Source organism: Nyctereutes procyonoides, unplaced genomic scaffold (genome assembly GCF_905146905.1).
Source record: "Nyctereutes procyonoides isolate TBG_1078 unplaced genomic scaffold, NYPRO_anot_genome, whole genome shotgun sequence".
NCBI classification, from domain to species: Eukaryota; Metazoa; Chordata; class Mammalia; order Carnivora; family Canidae; genus Nyctereutes; species Nyctereutes procyonoides.
In genome coordinates this window covers 1-22,860 of record NW_026574958.1, presented here as the reverse complement: position 1 = coordinate 22,860, position 22,860 = coordinate 1, and the positions used below count along the sequence as shown (strand labels likewise).

General features: G+C 38.5%; 1 protein-coding gene and 2 pseudogenes across 1 annotated transcript; 1 reads left to right on the top strand and 2 right to left on the bottom strand.

Moving 5' to 3' along the window:
• Positions 1 to 313: 313 nt before the first annotated feature.
• LOC129505977 (protein Mdm4-like) lies at positions 314 to 17,923 on the bottom strand. The gene is made up of 8 exons (XM_055319402.1): positions 17,788 to 17,923; positions 16,393 to 16,448; positions 11,588 to 11,655; positions 10,750 to 10,849; positions 8,406 to 8,566; positions 6,809 to 6,958; positions 4,450 to 4,530; positions 314 to 2,072 (listed from the first exon to the last, which is right to left on the bottom strand). The coding sequence occupies exons 1-8, from the start codon at positions 17,916 to 17,918 to the stop codon at positions 1,497 to 1,499; spliced, it is 1,323 nt and encodes a 440-aa protein (XP_055175377.1). The 5' UTR covers positions 17,919 to 17,923; the 3' UTR covers positions 314 to 1,496.
• On the top strand, positions 14,551 to 14,648 carry LOC129506082 (U6 spliceosomal RNA; annotated as a pseudogene).
• A 3,648-nt stretch (positions 17,924 to 21,571) lies between the features above and the next one.
• On the bottom strand, positions 21,572 to 21,689 carry LOC129506040 (U4 spliceosomal RNA; annotated as a pseudogene).
• Positions 21,690 to 22,860: the final 1,171 nt, after the last annotated feature.

The window sequence follows — 22,860 nt, the reverse complement described above, 5'->3', positions numbered from 1 at the left end:
TTTGAGTTCTGTTGACTGTATCCTTTGCTGTGCAAAAGCTTCTTATCTTGATGAAGTCCCAATAGTTCATTTTTGCTTTTGTTTCTTTTGCTTTCGTGGATGTATCTTGCAAGAAGTTACTGTGGCCGAGTTCAAAAAGGTTGTTTCCTGTGTTCTCCTCTAGGATTTTGATGGAATCTTGTCTCACATTTAGATCTTTCATCCATTTTGAGTTTATCTTTGTGTATGGTGCAAGAGAGTGGTCCTAGATTCATTCTTCTGCATGTGGATGTCCAATTTTCCCAGCACCATTTATTGAAGAGACTGTCTTTCTTCCAGTGGATCGTCTTTCCTCCTTTATCGAATATTAGTTGACCATAAAGTTCAGGGTCCACTTCTGGGTTCTCTATTCTGTTCCATTGATCTATGTGTCTGTTTTTGTGCCAGTACCACACTGTCTTGATGACCACAGCTTTGTAGTACAACCTGAAATCTGGCATTGTGATGCCCCCAGCTATGGTTTTCTTTTTTAAAATTCCCCTGGCTATTTGGGGTCTTTTCTGATTCCACACAAATCTTAAAATAATTTTTTCTAAGTCTCTGAATAAAGTCCATGGTATTTTGATAGGGATTGCATTAAACGTGTAAATTGCCCTGGGTAACATTGACATTTTCACAATATTAATTCTGTGCAGAAGATTATATATATTTTTTCAAAATTCTTTCAGAGACATGTTAGCAAAAATGCTCAATACTTGGGATGCCTGGTGGCTCAGAGGTTGAGCATCTGCCTTCAACTCAGGGTGTGATTCTGCGATTGAGTCCCACATCGGGCTCCCTGCAAAGAGCCTGCTTCTCCCTCTGCCTGTGTTTCTGCCTCTCTCTGTGTGTCTCTCATGAATAAATAAATCTTAAAAGAAAAAAAAAAAGTTCAATAACAAGTGTTCTAGGCACACATGGAAGAAATCTCGTTTTCAAGACTTTTCTTTTGGCTTATCCAAATTGTGCAGCCTGACTCCAACTATAAAGTGATCTACAGCACTACATAACTTCACTAATCAAATTACTTATGTTTTTTTCATTGTTAGCTCTAAGATTTTTCTAACAGCCACCCTATATTGATGCCTAAGAACATTCCATAACAGAAAAAAAAAGAACAGGGAATAAAATTAACTGAAGAAATAATAAATCTTCAAGTAACTTTGTAAGTGAATGAATTAGGGCCAAATTACTTTTGTTTGTACTGGCAGTTGCTTTCTCCCAGATCCTCATCTTTAAAGAGAGTAAAAGTAATGAACGTATTTTTTCATGTCAAGTCCCCCAAATTGACACTCTAGTTCTAAAGAACTCATTCTCAAAATTCCTCTACGTATAGAAGCAAAAATGTCGTGAAACACAGATGTTTACATAAATAAATAAACAGATGCAGTGGGTTATGCTGAGTAGAGATGCTGAATACTGACATTTTGATACATGCCCTAGCTCTGTTAGTATTTCTCTACAATTCACTGAGTCAGCTACGCTATAAAAACCTTAATCACCAACTGAATCTCTTTCTTGCATATAGGGCATGAAGCCCCAGCCTTCTTCAATCTTCTGGCACAGTGATAACAAGTGACAAGATGGCCTGTCCTCCCATGAATAATGTTCCCGTCTCGTGGTCTTTTCTTACACAGACTACACGGCTTCAAGAGATTCTGGCAATCCTCCATGTTTTCTGTATCTGTTCTCTGTGCAAAAAGGTTATCTGATGGTTCTCCCATGCTTGATATGGTTTCTTGGCTTTCAGAACTGTGGGCCAAATCCAAGAATTCCACTGAGTTGCAGGGATCAAAAAGCTTGGGGTTTTTTTCTTCCTTTGTACATACATCTTTAGGCCTAACAACTGGAGTTGATATGGTTCTTCGGCAATCGGGGACATCAATGCCTTCATTTTCCTTCTTCTCGGGTATGGCAGTGATATCAGACGTGGAGAGAGAATGGGTTAACTTAGAGCAATCTGAATACCAATCCTTCCTCAATGCCCAGCAACGAAAACAGTACCTCTTGCTTGGAGAGTTAAATTTCTTGCACTCAGTACACTGCCACTCATCCTAAAACGACAAGTGCAGCCAATTAATATTCAGTGGTGAACATGAAACTGAGAAAAAGGGAGAGTAGGCCAAATCTCAACATCTCACCAGGCTAGTCAGAATCCAGACATTCCACATCAGTGGTCTAGCCTTGCATGTGAACAAATCCTACAGCCACATGTAAGAAAGTCTTGAGAAGTTTTACAGGACAGTGACACAATAGCCATTTCAAGTCAAAATATGAAACAGCTATCTTTAAGAAAGTTAAACTCATTATTCTGGAGATCTAGCTAGTCTGGATGGAATTTACATTGCTTGCTTTTCCCTGCTGCCTTCTTTTTAGTTCATTTCTCATTGTACAACTTACTCTTTTATTGAGCAAGACACTAAAGAATGAGGAAAAGCTAATATTCTCATTCCTTCCCATTAAGAAATGTTATAAAATTTGGAAAAAAGGAACCTAAAAGTAAAATGAGGTTTGAAAACTACATTACTCAAGCTCTCACACTGCTCTCAGGATCAGAGATTACATACTCTATGCCTAAGCCCTACCCTCTGAAAAATGAATGTTCCATCCTTGGATGCCAGTAACTTTTTGCCTACTTCTCCATATTCAAATTAGGAGATACTGGAGCTCAACGAATTTTAAATGCCTTGCTTAATGCAAAGGTAGCTACCTAGAACAAGAGTATTTAATGTGGATAAATGCCTGGTTTTTTTGACAGGACCAATGATTTGACACAGGCAGACTTGGTAATTTTCGGAATGAAGGCTGCACACTTCAAGTTTAGAAGGCATAACTCAACTGCCTAGGCCAAGAGACAGGGGACACAATAATCTATTAAACTGGATGGTCCTAGGGGCACCTGGGTGGCTCAGTGGTTGAGTATCTGCATCTGCTCAGGTCATGATCCTGTGGTCCTGGGATCGAGTCCTGCATCAGGCTCCTCACAGCGAGCCTGCTTCTTCCTCTGCCTGTGTCTCTGCCTGTGTCTCATGAATAAATAAATAAAATCTTAAAAAAATATAATAAAATAAATAAATAAACCGGATGGTCCTCAGAGACCCTCAAAACATTCTTACCAGTTTAAGATCTTAGATCTAAAAAAAAAAAAAAAAAAAAAAAAAAAAAAAAAAAAAAAAAAAAAAAAAGATCCTTGGATCTCATCTGAAATGCTATAGAGAGGGATGCCTGCGTGGCTCAGAGGTTGAGTATCTGCATCTGCTCAGGTCATGATCCCGGGGTCCTGGGATCGAGTCCCACATCAGGCTTCCCACAAAGAGCCTGCTTCACCCTCTGCCTATGTCTCTACCTCTCTGTGTCTCTCATGAACAAATAAACAAAATATTAAAGAAAAAAATGAAATGCTATACGGATACTCAAAAGGACTTCATAAAGACTTAGAACTCATAACTAATGGTGTGTCACAGTCTAATTGGCATCACTTTTTCTTCTTTAGTAGTACATAAAATAATAGGGCTTATTAAATTCAATGGCATCTTTGATTTGATGAAATACAGTCTATTTGCTTAAATAGGTTTTCTGGGCCCAAGTAGCCATAGAAGTCTGATTAAGATGGAAACACTTATCTCTGCTATTTGTATTACGGTCAAGAACACTTAATGGACCAACATATTCCACCTTATTACTTAGCTATGCACAGATTAATTTGCAATGCATTATCATAATGGTCAACAGTGGCGGGCTGGGAGTTGGGGGAGGATCAACACCAGAGACAACCTACAACTTTTCTAGCAGCAAACTGTAAAATCCCCTCCCTTCTCCTTCCCCCACCACCCTCTTTTCCAGCAAGTTAGCTGAAGGAAGCATTGAAAGTGGAGAACTAGAATGAAAAAAGAAAAGCAAGGTAAGGTCTGAGTCTAAACATCAGTTGTCACATTTGGTGACAAATCCACACCTAATACCTAATAGCTTAATGTTACATCTTCATTTACTAGCCCTCCATTAGTGTAAACTTGTGTAGAAATTAAGTCATTTTCCATTAATTTTTTTTAAGAAAGCAGTGAAAATATGATCTTTATCCTTGACAAAGAATTTTAGATAGCTTATAGGTCTACCTATGGAGAGTTGTTTAGTGGGCAAAGTAGTACAGGACTATTTTAAATAACTCTGTGTATCCACTGCATCACATCCAAAGAATTTTGTTAGCACGGAGAAGGGCATACAGGCATTTAAGTCAACCCTTTCAAGTTGGGGAGAGGATTAGATCAACTTATTCTCCTCTTCTCCAAATTCCAATACCTCTAACAAGATATAGAGAAGCCAACATGTCTTAACATCAAGGAAAGGGAGATAGAAATGGGGGAAATGGCCTTCTGCAACACAAATGCACATGTCACAGTGAAGACATGTGTGGTGCAAAACAGCTCCTCATACCTCAGAGGTAACTTCTACATCAGTATCGTCACTTATGGACTTAGAGTCCTCAAGGTCATCATTTTTTCCCACTTCAATCACCTGCAAGGCAAAGACATTTCATTAGTAAGGTTCACCTAGTTAAGATGAGGCTATAACCTGAGAGCAAAAGAGACAGAAGAGCTTCAATTTAGGGCTCACATTCTGCCTCTATCACTAGCACTTAAAAAGAAAATGGCATAAATGACTGTGCATGCCCAGCGGGCAGCTCAGTAGAAGAAATGATTGAAAAGTGTGCAAAAGGGTCACCAAATACAAGAGGGTACCCAAATGTATGATCTGAATGAAAATAAACAGTATCAGAATAGGAAAGCTACAAATCGTTAAATGTGGAAATTTTTTATTTTGGGAATCTAGGCGGGCAGACACAAGAATAAGGACTGCATGAAAAAAATGAAGTGAAAGACACTACATAAAATAAGGACCTGAGATGTGAAGAATGAAAACAAAGAATTTTATGAAAAGTGAATTTCGTATTCAAAAGTAAACCTAAAGGGGATCCCTGGGTGGCACAGCGGTTTAGTGCCTGCCTTTGGCTCAAGCGATCCTGGAGACCCGGGATCGAATCCCACGTCGGGCTCCCGGTGCATGGAGCCTGCTTCTCCCTCTGCCTGTGTCTCTGCCTCTCTCTCTCTCTCTCTCTCTCATAAATAAATAAATAAATGAATGAATGAATGAATGAATGAATAAATAAATAAATAAATAAAATAAAATAAAAAGTAAACCTAAAAAAAAAAACCAAAAAAGTAAAACTAGTTATGTGATACTCTTGTTTTCCTATAAAAATGTGCCCATGACTTGACGGGATGAGCACTGGGTGTTATTCTGTATGTTGGTAAATTGAACACCAATAAAAATTAATTTATTAAAAAAAAATGTGCCCATGGACCAGGAAACAAAGTCAAGAAATATGGGAAGTATCTTCTAAATTTTCAAATTTAGAATTTAAAATTCTAAAAATTAAGACCCTGTTTTGTGATCTAGTAAATGGAGTAAAATCAATTATGGCACAACTAGGAACCTCAGTATGGCACACAAGTTTCTCATACAAGTTCAAGTATTTTAAGTCCCATCTCTTTTTTTAAGATTTTATTTATTTATTCATGATAGACATAGAGAGATAGAGATAGAGATAGAGGGAGAGGGAGAGGGAGAGGGAGAGGGAGAGGGAGAGAGGCAGAGAGAGAAGCAGGCTCCATGCCAGGAGCCTGATGTGGGACTCGATCCTGAGACTCCAGGACCACGCCCTAGGCCAAAGGCAGGCGCTAAACAGCTGAGCCACCCAGGGATCCCCCAGTCCCATCTCTCTCAGTGGAAGTTTCCAAATGTCACCTTTGTCTTCTTTCAAGCCACTTGCAGTCTCTTCTAATGCTACTTATACAATTATTCTAGCAGCACCCACACATCAATCTGCCTACAGACATACCAGGATATCCTTCAGGAACCCAAATCACTATGAAGATCTCATAAAAAGATGAACCTATTTAGGTCTGTGTTTTGCTATATTTACTCAATAGATGTTTACTAAGAATCTTGTCAATGTCAACATTAGATCTGCTGTCCAATTTCTTTTGAGACTTGAGCACATGTTTCTATGACTCTTTACCTTGGTGTACTACTCACATCATGTGTATTCAGAGTTCTAACTCTCTTCTTTCCTCTTACTTAAACTCTAAATTATGTAAGGAGAACTCACTTGTCTATTTCCATTTAGATATGAATGACTATGGAAGATACTGAGATGTCCAAGAACCAGGAAGTGTTTTTCCTACAGGCTGCTGTAGCCATTTAGAACTTTGCTTTGGAGGGGCACCTGGCTCAGTCTATTAAAACATCTGCCTTTGGCTCAGGTGGTGATCCCAGAGTCCTAGAATCAAGCCCCACATCAGGATCCCTGCTCAGCAGGAAGTCTGCTTCTCCCTCTCCCTCTGACCCTCCTCACCCACCATTTGTGCATGCTCTGATAAATAAACAAAATCTTTAAAACAAAAACAATAACAACAACAACAACAACAACTCTGCCCCTTGTTAGCAAATTAAGGTCTCCAGAATAAAAAACTCCACTTCTGAGAGATTAGACAAGTAGGAAAGGGCAGCTTCTTGGTTTTAAGGAAGAAGGAGTTATACCAATACAGTCCTATCCTATTTTTAAGACAGTGTATTTTTAAGACAAAGTGAATCTTAAAGCTGGATACAGGAAAACATTAAAAAGTAAAAGAGTGGTATTATGTGAGTCTTCTGTGGTACAGAGTCACATAGCAGATCTGAACAGATTATACTATGTGCCCATAAATAGAACATGAAATTTTTCCAAACATACCTTTTTGTCTCTTACTTTCCCTACTTCTTCACTTGTTTGTTCAGTGTCTGCAGCTTCAACTTCTATTCCCACACCAAACTGCTCTGATACAGATTCATTCAAAAACCACAAGTCATCTGTGGTGTCTGAAACAATAGCAGTACCTATATCCTAAAAGAAAAAAACAAATGTGAGTTTCTGTAGTCAGAGGCTTATCGATGACACCGAACCAACAGAAATGACCCAAAAGTCAATATCTTCACACATCTCCAAAGAATACCTATAGCCTTTCTTCAGCAAACATCTATTTATTCAACAGGTACCTACCTAGCACCCACTATGTATAAACTAATGAATGGATATAGGGAGCCTGGCAAGGAATTTTCTATTTTAACAGTAAATAAGGTATAACATCTAAGAAACTGTACCAAAGAGCTCAAAAGCTAAAGACTCTGTAATTGCTCAAGGTAAAAAAAAAAAAAAATGGTTCCCTAAATTCCTTTCCAAAGATAGTACTCGAAGAATCTAGAAAACATTCCATTAACTGTGACATATTACTTCCTTTATGTTCAGTAATGTTTATTGAGGGGTGACTGGGTGGCTCAGCCATTAAGCATCCAACTCTTGACTTGGCCTCAGGTCATGATCTCAGGGTTGTGAGATCGAGCCCCATGTTGGGCTCTGTCCTCAGCAAGGAGTCTGAGGTTCTCCATCCCTCTGTTCGCTCATTCTCTCTAAAATAATTACTTAATTAACATCTTTTTAAAAATGTTTACTGGAATACGAGAAATACTGATGGTAACTCGTATCTTCTATCCTCTTTCCTGGATTCCTGAACAACTTTAAATATAACCTTCTTTGTGCATTCACCTATGGATATTCCATGACATGCTTTTCTCCAATATTCCTAGGAAAGAACTTATTATTTTGCCACTATTCTATATCCATTCATTTCCTGAGCAAAAACTCACTGAACTCCTATTGCGTGTCAGATACTTTCCCAGGTACAAGGTAACAGAATAGAGTGCCCTGGACTTACATTTCAGTGGGAGCAAATACATAAACAAAATAGAATAACAGTTTTTCAAAGTGAGAAGTGTAAGAGAGAATATAAAATAAGATAAAGGAATAGAATGATTATGGTTTAAGTTAGGGTGTTAACACCAGAGGTAATAAAAGTGGTTAGATTTTGGATTTGCTTTGGATAAAGAACTGATAACCTGAGTGTGATGTATGACAGAGAAAGAAATCAATAATATCCCTTAGATTTGGCTGGAATAACTGGGGAGAAGGTAGATTTGTGAAAAAGGAAAGGCTAAATAGGAATGTATGGGAAAAAATTTAGAAAAAAAAATCAAGAGCTCTGGTTTGAACATGTTAAATGTCAGATCATCTAACTGGAGGTGTTAAGTAGGCAGCTGAATTTAGAAGTTGGGCATTTAGAGAAGAGGTCAGGGCTGCAGATACAGATTTGAGCATCAGATGCACACAGATGGTACTTAAAGTCATAGGACTGAATGAGAATTCTTACAGAATGCAATGTGTGGTCAAGAGTAACCAAGAATGTTACGCTTCCATAAAAAAAAACAAAAAGTTCCTCTTCAAATGTGACATTTACCTGATTTGTCAGTAAATCAGTCGAGCCATTACTTCTAGGTGTATAGTTGCTCCTCAGGTTTCCTAAAAACCACCAAGGCAGCCCAGCTACATCCCACTCCTCAATCCCAAGGTCCAGCTTAGATGTCTCATCTTGGGTTAGGTTTTTTATGAAGTCTTCATCTACAGCAGTCAAATGGAAAGGAAAGTGACTACGTACACAACACGAAGAATTAAAACTCACTTTGCAACACTTACAATCTCTTTATAAGACAGGCAAAGAGAAATTTCTATGGCCAGTATGAAAGAAACCAAAACAAGTATCTCAGTCACAGAGCCCAGACCACCTCTCGAATTTAGGCCTTGTTCATTAGCAAATGATCATCTGCTTCTAGTATCATTACTTATCAAAAAAATCTAAACTCTGAAGGCATTCAAACAATGACATTGTTCTAAGAGGATTTCAAAATGGTCATTTACTGCCATGTTAAGCATTCGTACCATGGCAATAACTAAAGAAAGACTTGCTCTAGTACATGATGCCTGATAATAGCTTAATTCACTGAACTGCAGAATGGTGGTGGCAGAATGCCCAACCTGAGATAAAAGCAAGGCAGTCCAGACCAAATGGGCCTTCACAAGGTTGTCAAGGCAGTCTCACTGCTACCACATATTTATGGATGTTCCTCACAAATTCATGTTTGGATAGGTAACAACCATTACACAACACTGAACTCTAGGTTGTCTAAGTAAATATATACCTATGTCCTTTCTGGATCAATGGGCTCTTTTGGAGTTATCTAAAAATCTAGAAATATTGCAAACTCGAAACATAAGGCACCACATATTCCAACTAAAAGATCTCGTGTTATACACCCAAATGACATTCAAGGTGGTTACAAACATAAGTTTGTTGCTACCACACATCCCATCATCCAATCTTTTTTTGTTGTGCTTCCCTCCTTTCCTACTTTCTCCCTCTCCTCTACCTCTTCCAAATGCACCAGCCATGCCAATGGCAACCACAGGTGTTTTAATGTGCTGAGGTACATGTGCTTGAAAACATTTGCAATGCCCCTGTCCCTGTCAGAACAAAAGATGACCTTACCTACTTACAAATTATGGTGAACTCTCCCATTAAATTCAGGGGACAGTTCAGCTTTTTACTTACTCATTACTAAAATTATCAAAACCTAAATTCCTGAGATGATGCCATATTAAAGTTATCCTCGTCTAGTCAAGCTAACATCTTGTAAAAGGAACAGAAACATCTCTTCCATGTATACAAAGCCTGTCCTTTCTACCTACACACATTCCTGAAACTACTAAGCTCTTTACTCTCAAAATGTACAGCACAAACTACGTAATAGTCTCTTGAATTGGTGATTCTTATATTTCAAATAGCCTTCTGAGTAGCAAAGAAGCAAGAACCTGCATTTAAGGAAAAATTTACACATTTAATACCATACAGACTGGAATAAGCTCCAAGGCAACTAGGTAGTTCAAAATTCAGTTGGATGATAAATGGATCCAATTTTAAACATATAAAACAATTTCAGCAGCATCACTTTCTGGGATGTTGTTAGAAGTCTAACCTGTCATTGCTCCAAGTGTGAGCCAGGTACCTAAACTACAAACTATCATGCCATCTAAAACCTCTGAGTAATTTATGATTTTATAGACCTTTGTAGGAAAAAGTTTAGGAGGTATTTTCTAAAGCAGAGCTTGGGAAAAACTAAAATACTGGTTAACTCACTTAACCTGACCATAGCATGTCGAGGGTGGATATTAAAGATCTGAGGACTACCATCCAAGGGCAGAGGAACTACTTGGCTTCTAAGTCTCTAAGTCTCATTCTTGGCTCAGACATACCAAGTATATATCATCTTTGCAAACTTCAAAACTCTACACAAATTAGCCTTTGCCTCAAGCAAACAAACCAAATAAAAATCCTAACCAGACTGAATACATACAAGTATGTCAAGATTGAAAAGGCCAAGGCAGCTGATTTACCAGGTGGCAAACCGATAAATCTGCAGCAATCTTCTATTAGTATGTGAACCATCTTAGTCTTGCTCCATCTCAGTAAACACAAGTTGCTAAAAGTGCACTACCATCTCTTCAAAGTTAACAATGGTCACTAAGCTTAAGAAAAAGTATTCTGAAAAGAATGAGTAAGTATGACATATGCTCCCTCCAACTTCATATGCAAAGAAAGTGCATTATTATTTTTTGAGTGGTCTATCTATAGAATGGTCCCAATTATAGATAGTACTTAATGTGAATAAATCCCCTTTCTAGATGTCATCAACAAAAGGGGAAAAAAAAGAAAGAAAAAGTCTGTATAACTTTAATCCAAAATTTACCTTCTCTAGAATTTCTGCATTTATGTTGTGAGGTAGGCAGTGTAGGAATATTGCCTTCTTCCATTCTTTTCCTGGAACTGGAGCTTTCTTCTGCACTTTGCTGAAAAAAAGGGAAAGACGTCTATTAGTGCAGTAAAAATGACTGAGACCAGGGGATGTAGCAGTTCCATTCTGGCTCACCAGTCACTGGGCGGCACAATGGGTTACGCGCGAGAAAGAGATCTCTGGAGTTCACAACAGTCATCAGATAAAGGCAACACCTCTCCTCGACCCACTGTGAGCAGAGCTAAGAGAATCCCAAACCTGGGGGGAAAAAAGTCTCTGCACAAAAGGCCAAAATCTACTGTTAAAAACAGGCTATCAATCAATATAAAACCTCTAGACTATAAAATTAGGCATAATTCAGAAAACATGTGAAACCCTCAGCACATACCAAAACGATCATAAAGTTTTCCCAGGTCTGGTTTGGGAAAGCTTTCAGAATGGTCTGACATGAACTTAACTGCAACAAGCCTGTTAAAGTCTAATAAAGCAGTTTTCTTCAAACGCCTATACACATATACCATCACACACACAGGCACACACAAACCCCAAAGAAAGTGCAACTGGAGGAACTGAAGATCAGAAGTGCTACATCCCAAAGAAAGATTCAGAGACTGGAACTCTGTTATGGGCAGAACAGAGAAGTTTCACTCTGTCCCTGGTCTGTGAACTCCCAAGAACCTTTCTTATTAAATTCTTACCACATTTAGAGAAAGGTCTTGGGAGTCCAAGATCCATAGGTACAGAGAAGGGGCCACTCTGTACAACAAAAGAAGTCACCGTGTGGTGATTTTACCTTCAGTTGGTCTTGACTTGGAATATCCATACTGTGATCCTGTGCGAGAGCGAGAGTCTGAGCAGCATCTGGATAGCAAGTAAAACAAAAGGAAAACCTTCCCTGGTAATAACCATTCTTTCCACATAAAAAGGACCTCAGCAAACAACCCTGGAGCCAGGTTTGCTCCCTAAAGCTGTACTTCTCCATGTTGGTTGGACAAAGCTCTCATCCAAAAGGGAAAGATCAAAACTGATAAAAATGGTAAAGACCAAGACAGGCTATACTCAAAATGCATTACCAAAATGTAATCTGGAAGAAAACGAAAAATAACTAAAAATGTTCAGAGCAAAATTTCAAATTTTAATATGAAAGTGATTCCAACCAAGAAATAATGGAATATTTTTTATCATTTCTTCCCACAGGCAATCCACCTAACTTGTAAACAACAGCAAAAAAAGTTTGGCCCTTAATTTTTATTTTCAACTATTAAAAGTTATACAGGCTTATGAAATCTGAAAATCTAGAATTTTCCCCATTTGCTTCATAACACAATAGCACCTCATGTAAACTTACATTCTACAGTGTCAATGAAGATTTCCTGATTTAAATTCCCATTACCTGAATATAGAGTAATTTTGTAATTAACAAGTTTTATATTTCAGTTATTATAAACATTTCCTAAGAGGGAAGCGAAAGCAAATAAAGTTTTCCCAAAGTCAATGAAAAGCAAAGAAAACAGTAACCTGAGTGAAATTCTTAGATTGTCTGATAGTATTTCGAGGACTTGGAAATTTTCCAAGCAAAATGGAAAATGAAAAAAACTACAGGAAAACAATAAGCTGTAGAAAATTTAATAATCTAGACCGCTCATTATATGAGGTTATATGTAATTGAAATGTTCCCAAATAAGTCTACCAAGGGCTGGATTCACTAGCTACTATTCAAGTCCAGAGATAAGACACTTAAAGAAAACCTCATCCTTGTGTAATAAAAGACTGCCAGAGAAAAGAATACTGATCCTACAACTGGTCTGATTAATTCAGTTGTTCTGCACAAAACAATTTCAAAACTGTAATTATAAAGAGCATGATTTTATACGAGCATTTTTATAGGTAAACAGAGAATACTGAGGAGTTCAAGAGAAAGCATTTTCTGACCACAGTGGTCTTCAAAGATGAACAAGAAAACACAGATTAAGCATTTCTTTAATAAAGCAACTTGATTACTGTCATTTATAGTTCTAACGCCTTATTACCTTCCTTAGATTAAAATATTAAGAAGCAAAAAGAAATTATCTGGGAAAACTATAATGTACAAAGGAACTTTAAAATAACAACAAAGTTTGTCATATATTTCATTTTGTTCATATACATATGGAGATCTGGACAAATGATTCATAAAGACCACTTTACTTTAAACAATGGCATTTTCTCAACCATCAAAATAAAGGTTTAACTCACTTGCAAAGGTGTACAATAGATGATATAGAAAACATTTTTCTTGGGGATCCCTGGGTGGCTCAGTGGTTTAGTGCCTGCCTTTGGCCCAGGGCATGATCCTAGAGTCCCAGGATCAAGTCCCACATCGGGCTCCCTGCAGAGAGCCTGATTCTCGCTCTGCCTATGTCTCTGCCTCTCTCTCTGTGTGTTTATCTCTCATGAATAAATAAATAAAATCTTAAAAAAAAAAAAAGAAAAAAATTTTTTTCTCATTTGTCCTTTTAAATAAAATACACGCAACCCAATTTATTTAGAACAGAGATGACCAACCACAAGCACCAATGCAAGTTCAAGTCAGAGCAGACAATTATCAAAATTACTGTGTGGCAAATGTCTGGTTTTGAGCATTGTACTAGGGTTAAATAAGATGTTACCATTTGGGGAATCTGGGTAAAGTACCATTTGGAACTCCTTATAATACGTCTACTGCATTTTTGTAACTGAAATTATTTCAAAGTGACAAATTTAAGAATAAAATGTTTTGAAGATTTAAAGTTCAGAGAGAAATTTGTGTTAAGAAAAATTAACTGGAGCAAATTCTGTTATAATATCAAGTGTGTGGCACAATGAAAAGAGCAAGAAATGGTCAGTCAGAAATATCTGTTCTACCAATTGTAAGTGGCAACCAATCTTGGACAAATCACTCATTCTATTAAAAAAAGCAAAAAACAAAAACACAAATAAAACAATATTTTAAAACCCTTCAGTTTCATCATCTCTAGAACCTTCCTCATGGGGTGGTTGTGATAATTCAATTGAAATGTTATCAAGCGGTGCCTGGGAGGCTCAGTCTTATAGCTAAGCATGTGCCTTCGGTTCAAGTCATGATCCAGGAGTCCAAGGATCAAGCCCTGCACGGAGTCTGCTTCACACTTTGACTCTTCCCTCCTCTTGTGTGCGCTCTCTCTCAAATAAATAGCTTAAAAATAAAATGTTATAGAAATGTTCACTTTAATATATGGCATGTTAGGGCAGCCCCAGTGGCGCAGCGGTTTGGCGCCGCCTGCGGACTGGGGTGTGATCCTAGAGACCCGGGATCGAGTCCCACATCGGGTTCCCTGCATGGAGCCTGCTTCTCCCTCTGCCTGTGTCTCTGCCTTTCTCTGTGTGTCAATAAATAAATAAAATCTAAAATATATATATATTTTATATGTGTATATATATATGGCATGTTAAATACTGTAGTGCAAGAAGAAAAAGTGAGAATTACACCCACTCCAGATATTCAGAGAAAAGATCAGAAAACAAATTCTAATAGAGTAGATCAACAAATACAAAATCCTGTGTAGTGCTCACTTCAGCAGCACATATACTAAAATTGGAACGAGGGACGCCTGAGTGGCTTAGTGGTTGAGCATCTACCTTTGGCTCAGGGAATGATCTTAGTTCAGGATGGAGTTCTGCATCGGGCTCCCTATGGGGAGCCTGCTTCTCCCTCTGCCTATGTCTCTGCCTCTCTCTCTCTCTCTCTCTCATGAATAAATAAAGAAAATCTTTTAAAAAATAATAAAATAAAAGAGAAGATTAGCATGGCCCCTGTGAAAGGATGACAGCATATTCGTGAAGCATTCCATATTTTTAAGAAATAGTGAAAGGAACTATAAGGGAAAGGAGGGAAATCGAGTGGAGAAAAATCAGAGAGGAAGACAAACCATGAAAGACTCCTAACTCTGGGAAGCAAAGGGTTGCAGAAGGGGAGAGGGATGGGGGCAATGAGGTGACTAGGTGACAGGCACTAAGGAGGGCACTTGATGGGATGGGCATGGGGTGTTACACTATATGTTGCCAAACTGATTTTAAATCAATCAATCAATCACTCCTCTGTGTATTTTGGGCCTGCAGTGAGTATCCCAGGGAAGCCCTACTATTTTACAAGTGACTGAATTTCAATAAAGATACTATATTATTTGCAAGGCCTTCCATCTGAACAGAAATTTACAGCTGGGTGAAGTGGGTAAAATGAGCAAATGGCTCAATGAAGTCAACAGGCTCCAAAATTCAATATAAGTTAAAAATCACGTTTCAATATGAAAACAGTTTCTCTGTTCTCACGTTAAATAAACCTTTATTAAGAATGGATTCTTTTCAATTATTTGTTTCAGTAAACTGGAAAGATAACCAATCTAAAAGAATTACAAACTTGGGCTTTCTTCAAAGGATAAGGTTACCTAAAATCTAATTTGAAGCTCACAAAAGCACTTCACTTAGGAATGGAAGGGAAAAGTTTCATTATTTGGAAATGATTAAGAGATAGTGTTACATTTCAGTTATATCCAGTTGATCCACTGATCTCTAATACACCATACTTCAGACCCCAAAGCAGCCCGTTTCCTCACATACCTAATAAATTAAACTCAAAGGACAATATTTAAAAGATATGGAATTAAACAAAGGGTTTTAGACAAATCGGCATTCATATAACAGAAAGCTAAAATCATTAGCTAGATGAAAGTTCTTCAGGGACCTTTCTAACAGATGGATTGGGTTAACACCATGAGCCCACGGAATCAATATCGCTGAAAAGGGACAAGCAGACCTTATATGACTCAGATGAGATGCAACAGATGTACAAAGCACCACCTATGACACCTTCTCAGCAAAAAATCTATACTTGAAACTATTCAGCATTACACTAGTTTGCCAAAAATAAAAGAAACAGAGAAACATGTTAACATCACAAGGACAAAATCTGCAACCTCAACTAGAATGTGGGAAATTCTACAGGACAAATGATCCATTTCTTCAACAAATAAATGACATAAAAATAAAAGGAGGATTGTTTTATAAAGATACTTAGAGGCATACCAACCAAATGCAATGTGTGGACTTTGTCTGGCTCTTGATTTCAACAAGCCAAACAAAAAAGATACTTCTGAGATAATTGGGGGTAACTATACATACACTGGCTATTGGATAGCATTATGAAGTTGTTATTCATCTTATTATTATTAATTTTGTTGGATGTAAGAATGACATTTATAGTTACGTTTAAAGGAAAAAGGTCCTTAATTGTTAGAGATTTTAAAGGTATGTCTAGATGAAAAAAAGAAGTAAAATTAAGGAAAAAGAAAGTATATCCAGATGAAGCAAATGTAGGAAAATGTTAACTACTAAGAGGTGGGTATTATACTAATCTATTTTCAGTCTATTGGAAATTTTTCACAATGAAAAATTAACATACTAATAACATTCTGTATTACAGTATCCCTCCCAGTCATGCCAACATAGCAATTCATTTCCATCTTGATCCTCCTTGTTTTCCCATCATTTGCCCCTTTGAGCTCAAAGCTGTGATACAGACTGAAGAAATAGGATGTGACATACCTGTAGTAGCAGTGGCTAAAGTGACAAGATTCCTTCTTAGCATATCATAGAGAGGGCTGTCAGAGACAAAAAAAAAAAAAAAAAAAATTAATAACCCCATGGTTTTCCATTAAAATATTACATGTCTATCAGATACGTGATCTTCTAACTTTCTCTATAACACATGGAGAAGAGAATGTTTTCCCCACAATAGGTTAGTAATTATTTAAATGTCAAGATGATAATGTCCAAGCACTTGTGTTACTTTGCCCCTATTAAGAAACTGATTAGGGCAGCCCCGGTGGTGCAGCAGTTTAGTGCCGCCTGCAGCCCAGGGCGTGATCCTGGAGACCCTGGATCGAGTCCCACGTCAGGCTCTCTGTATGATGCCTGCTTCTCCCTCTGCCTGTGTCTCTGCCTCTCTCTCTATGAATAAATAAAAAATCTTTAAAAAAAAAAGAAACTGATTAATTTACATTTTATTTAATTAGCTAACAGTAACACAAGATTTCCTTTGGAGAGCATTCCTTCCTTCCTTCCTACCTACAAAGAATTAAGTTTTACAATTTTAATTGGGGAAAGGGTGGAAGTTCATGATTCGTAAGTTTTAGGGGCGCTTGGGTGGCTCAGTTGGTTAAGCATCTCCCTCCAGCTCAGGTCATAATCCTGGGGTCCTAGGATCAAGCCTGCTTGTCCCTTTGCACCTTGCTGGTGCTCTCTCTCGCTATCTCTGTCATCACAAAGCTGAGAAAGAAAACATTGGTTCATTACTAATTACCTTTTGACTCTATAACTCTGTAACTCTATGCAGCTGGAGAAAGTCAAACAGGTCAGAGAAGCTCTACAGTAGAGCTTATGAAGCCCATCATCGACCAGCAATGCTACATCTCTCTCATCATCAGCTCACTCTTCCTCTCTAGAACAGCTGCTGCACAAAATTCTAACCCAGCCACATCAAGCTCATCCTACTCAGGCCTTTGCACACAATGTTTACTCTGCCAGAAGCTCTCCTCCAACCCTCTCCTGCAGCACCTCTCACTCCTCACTTTTCCTGAAGCTCTCAGCTCAAATATCACTTCCTAAAGGAACCTTATCTCAACCCCTAAGATCCTAAATCCCACCCCCTACACAGCTTCATGTACCTCTTTTCTGTAACATCCACAGTATAATTTTACCATGTGCTGGTGTGATAATCTCATGAAGATGGAGAAAAGCATCTACAGTCTCACTGTTCTTTAAGCTCCATAGAATCTGAGAGTATTGCTCACTAACATGGTCTTAGGGAATCACAGGCTACCTGACATGTGTAGGCCCTTAAATATTGACGGACTAAAGGAATAAATAACCATTAATATCCTATAAAGATTGAGTGGTTATAAGCACCCAAAAAGATAAACAAACCCTCACTCTTCTTACCTTGGATCTTTCACGGAGAAACTCTGACGTCCTAGCAGTTCTCCCAAAAGATCTCCACCACAATACACCATATGCTGTTCCTGCTGATCATAAAGCTGCTTCACCATTATATACTGGCCTAGATAGTGCATGACCTGCATGGCAATAAAGCAGCATGAGAGGTCTGTCCAGCTGCTCCAAAAATCACAAAATTATTATGAGAAGATAGGTCAGTTAGTTTGCTAAAGAAAGACAAAACATATATGAGCGTGACTGTCAGTGCTTGTGTAAGGAGTCCTACAACAAGACAGTTGTCCCCAATCACTAGGTTCATCCACTTATTACCATGCTAGACATCAAGAGATTCTTACTTTTTAGAATAGAAACGTAGTGGTCTGACAGTGAGAAAAGTATTGAATTTACCTACTATCCCGTTAAAAAATCTCACCAGTTCAAATAAAGAGGTCTGTTCTAAAACTAGAAGTAATAAACTTTAAATGTGCCTGGGTCATAAAAACATTTTCCAAATCCAGGGACACACAACTAACTACAAGACACTTTTGATGCATATTCATTTCATTCTTTTTCACAAATGAACTACAATGTTTAATAAGCCATCAGCACTATAACTGCATAAAACAGTGTTTATCAAATAAAAATTTAATATATCTGGATTTTTTCCACAGAGTTCACAAAAATGGAAGAAACTCAGACAAGTTCATGATTCGTAAGTTTTAGGGATGCTTGGGTGGCTCAGTTGGTTAAGCATCTCCCTCCAGCTCAGATCATGATCCTGGGGTCCTAGGATCAAGCTTGCTTCTCCCTCTCCACCTTGCTGGTGCTCTCTCTTGCTATCTCTGTCACTATCTCTGTCTCTCTCTCAAATAAATAAAATCTTAAAAAAAGTTTGAATTATTTATTTTTTCCTAATGTTTTCCCTATGCAGATTTTTTTAAACTGCTTAATATTTAAGTTCACTTAATGACAGTAAAAACTCTGTTGCCACAGAATACAGGCAAATCAAAGCAGCTATCTTTAACTTTAGGCCCCAACTTCTCAGGAATTATTAGATATCTGCACAGATTTTCCGAATACTGTTCCCATTATATTGGTACAATAAAGCTCCTAGGCTCCCCTCTATACCAAGCAACATTTTGCCCAGATAATCAAGTATCTAGGGAGAAATAAGATGGGGAAGAGTATTTACTGGAAGGAAAAGAAGAAAGATTTAATTTATGTCTGTCAGACTTTCAGAAGAAATAAATCCACTCTAAGTATTCAAAGTAATAAGGTCTTCTAATACAATAGAGACTGTTATCTATAAATGGGTACGTAATTAAGTGCCTGCAGCCATGCCACACCATCATCATCTCTAGGCTCCTCAAGCGCCAGTGGGAGAGGAGGCAGGTAAATAAGGTCTCTATACCATGGCTTGTACAAAGCAGACCACTCATAAACTGACTGGTGGTAAGCGCTGAGGAAGCAATTGACTACAAAAAGAAACTTGGAAGAGTATGTCCTCTTCTGGCGGGGTGAAGAAACCTCATGGTTACAGCCTTGGTACTGTGGCACTCCATGAAATTGGACATTATTAAGAGTCCCCTGAACTCCTGATTCACAAACTTCCTTCCTAGCATCTGCTGCAAAAAATTGCTCAGGACTTTAAAAGAAATCTATGCTTCTAGAGTGCAGCTATTGCTGCTTTGCAGGAGGCAAGTGAGGTCTATCTGGTGGGCCTTTTTGAAGACACCAATCTGTGTGCTATCCATACCAAACATGTGACGATTACACCAAAAGACATACAGCTAGCATGTCACACACAGAGAATGTGCCTAAGAATCAACTCTGATGGAAAACATTTCATTCTTAAAAAAAATTTTTTTTCTTCGCAGTTCTGAACTTTAGATTTTTTTCCCATGGGGTCAAAAGGTACCTAAGTATACAACTACAAGTGGAAAAATAGGGAACAGAAATCAGGTATTGGCATTTTTTCCATTTTTACATGTGCAAATTTTTTTTTAAGATTTTATTTATTTATTCACGATAGACAGAGAGAGAGAGAGGCAGAGATACAGGCAGAGGGAGAAGCAGGCTCCATGCCAGGAACCTGACGTGGGACTCAATCCCAGGACTCCAGGATCGCGCCCTGGGCCAAAGGCAGGCACCAAACCGCTGAGCCACCCAGGGATCCCCATGTGTGAATTTTTTAATATAAATGTGGGGGCCTAAAAAAATAAAAAAATAAATGTGGGGACCTAAGACATTCATGTTTCAGTAAACATGTTTCAGCAGTTCAACTTCATAACAATTATAAACAAACCTGTTATATTTTTCGGGACAATTTGGATTTTTAAATTTTTTTTAAAGATGTTATTCATTCATTTGAGAGAGAGAAAGAACGAGAATGCACACAAGAGAGCACAAGCAGAGGACAGGCAAAGGGAGACGGAGAAAGACTCCCCACGGAACACAGAGCCAGACGTGGAGCTCAATCCCAGGACCCTGAGATCATGACCTGAGCCAAAGGTAGATGCTTAACTGACTGAGCCACCCAGGCACACCTGGATTTACTTTAAACAAGCAAATTTCTTACTAACAGTAACTATATGGGATTGGTAGCATATTTATCATACAGTAGATCCATTCATTCACTATACTTTCCTAACAGTTGTCCTATATGCAAATACATGTTTTTAATGTCGTCCCGTCTTCTGTGCTATTCCTGTAAGATTGCTATTAAAATTGATTAGGCAGGGGCACCTGGGTGGCTCAGTCCGTTAAGCGTCTGCCTTCAGCTCAGGTCATGATCCCAGGGTCCTGGGATAGAGCACCACAACAGGCTCCTTGCTCAGCAGAGAGCCTGCTTCTCCCTCTCCTTCTGCCTGCCGCTCCCGCTGCTTGTGCTCTGTCAAATAAATAAAATCTTTAAAAAATAATAAAAATAGGGCAGCCCGGGTGCCTCAGCGGTTTAGTGCCACCTTCAGTCCAGGGTGTGATCCTGGAGACCTGGGATCAAGTCCCATGTCGGGCTCCCTGCATGGAGCCTGCTTCTCCCTCTGCCTGTGTCTCTGCCTCTCATGAATAAATAAATAAAACCTTTAAAAATAATAATAATAAAATGAAATGTATTAAATAGGGGTGCCTGGGGACGCCTGGATGGCTCAGCAGTTGATCACCTGCCTTCAGCTCAGAGCATGATCCTGGGGTCTGGGGATCAAGTCCTGCAACAGGTTTCCCTGCAAGGAGCCTGTTTCTCCCTCTGCTTATGTCTCTACCTCTCTCTCTCTCTCTCTCTCTCTCTCTCTCTCTCTCATAAATACATAAATAAAATCTTTACAAATAAATAAAAAATAAAAACAAATAGGGGGTGCCTGGTGGCTCAGTCGGTTAAGCATCTGCTTTCAGCTCAGGTCATGATCTCAGGGTCTTGGGATGGAGCCCTGTGTTGAGCTCCCTGCTAAGCAGGGAGTCTGCTTGTCCCTCTCCCTCTGCTCCTCCCCCAGCTCATGCTCTAATAAATAAATAAAATCTTTTTTTAAAATGCCTTAAATGGAGTGCCTGGCTGGCACAGTCAGTTAAGCATCCAACTCTTGGTTTCAGCTCAGATTGTGATCTCAGGGTTGTGAGAATCGAGCCCCACATTGGACTCTGCTTAACACTCTCTTCTCCTCCGTCTGCTCCCTCACCTACCTGTGTGCTCACTTGCATGCTCTAATAAATAAATCTTAATAAACAAACAAATAAAAATAAAAGGCATTAAACTAGGGATTCCTGGCTGGCTCAGTCCATAAGTGCAACCCTTGATCACAGGGTTGTGTGTTCAAGCCCCACGCTGGGTGTAGAGATTATTTACAGTTTTCAATTAGCAATAATCACGCCTCGGATAAACCTCATTGGCTACAATACTGCCACTGCACAAAGCGAGAGATTATTTCAAAATAAAAATCTTAAAATAATAAGACAAAAGTAAATATATTAAACTAAAAAAAATAACATGTACATAATTCCACTCTCATTATACCATACTGCCCCAATGCACACAAACTAAGAACCAGTATTTAAAAAAAATTAAAAATTAGAAAATTCTTCTCTATGCACCAGGTAGGGTCAAAATTCATAATAGAGAGCTTCATGTAAACTCTGTCCAACTTTTTCCACAGTAAAACATTCTGACCAATATGTACTTAATTTCTTCTTAACCCAGGAAAATTCTACCATGTTATTGAAGGAGATAGCACAATTCGTTATAACAACTTTACTGATATAAAAATCCGTACTTTGGGGTGCCTGGGTAGTTCAGTCGTTCTAGGTGTCTGACTCTCCATTTCTGCTCAGGTCATGATCTCATGGGTCGTTGGAGATAGTCCCGTGCCAGGCTCCTCACTCAGCATGGAGTCTGCTTGAAGATTCTCTCCCTCTACCCCTCCTGACACACTTGTCCATGCACTCTTTCTCTCTCTCTCAAATATTTTTTTTTAAAATCCATACTTCAGTAATAGTTTCAGAATTCTAGAGATAGGGGATCCCTGGGTGGCTCAGCGGTTTGGCGCCTGCCTTGGCCCAGGGCGCGATCCTGGAGTCCCAGGATCGAGTCCCACATCGGGCTCCCGGCATGGAGCCTGCTTCTCCCTCCTCCTGTGTCTCTGCCTCTTTCTCTCTCTCTCTGTGTGTCTATCATAAATAAAAATAAATAAATATTTAAAAAGAATTCTAGAGATATAGTTCAAAATGATGTGCTTAATATAAAACTATAAAGGAAATTATGACTATTCTAAAAAATCTAAAATGCTTCCAATTTGTTTCCTTGAGAGATACAATGGCTCGGGAATACAGTGTTGCTTACGGTTTTCAGAAAAGTTTTTTAAAAGCTTGATAATTTTGTTTCTTTCAATTAGGAAAGGTTAGATTTTATCCAACTAAATGTAAGCAATTCAAAGAGATTAACATTTTAATATTGAGTCTTCTCTACTTAAAGGAATTCAACTTGTTTTTATTAAAAAACAAAACAGGGCAGCCTGGGTGGCTCAGAGGTTTAGCGCCGCCTTCGGCCCAGGGCGTGATCCTGGAGATGGGATGAGTCCCAAATCGAGTTTC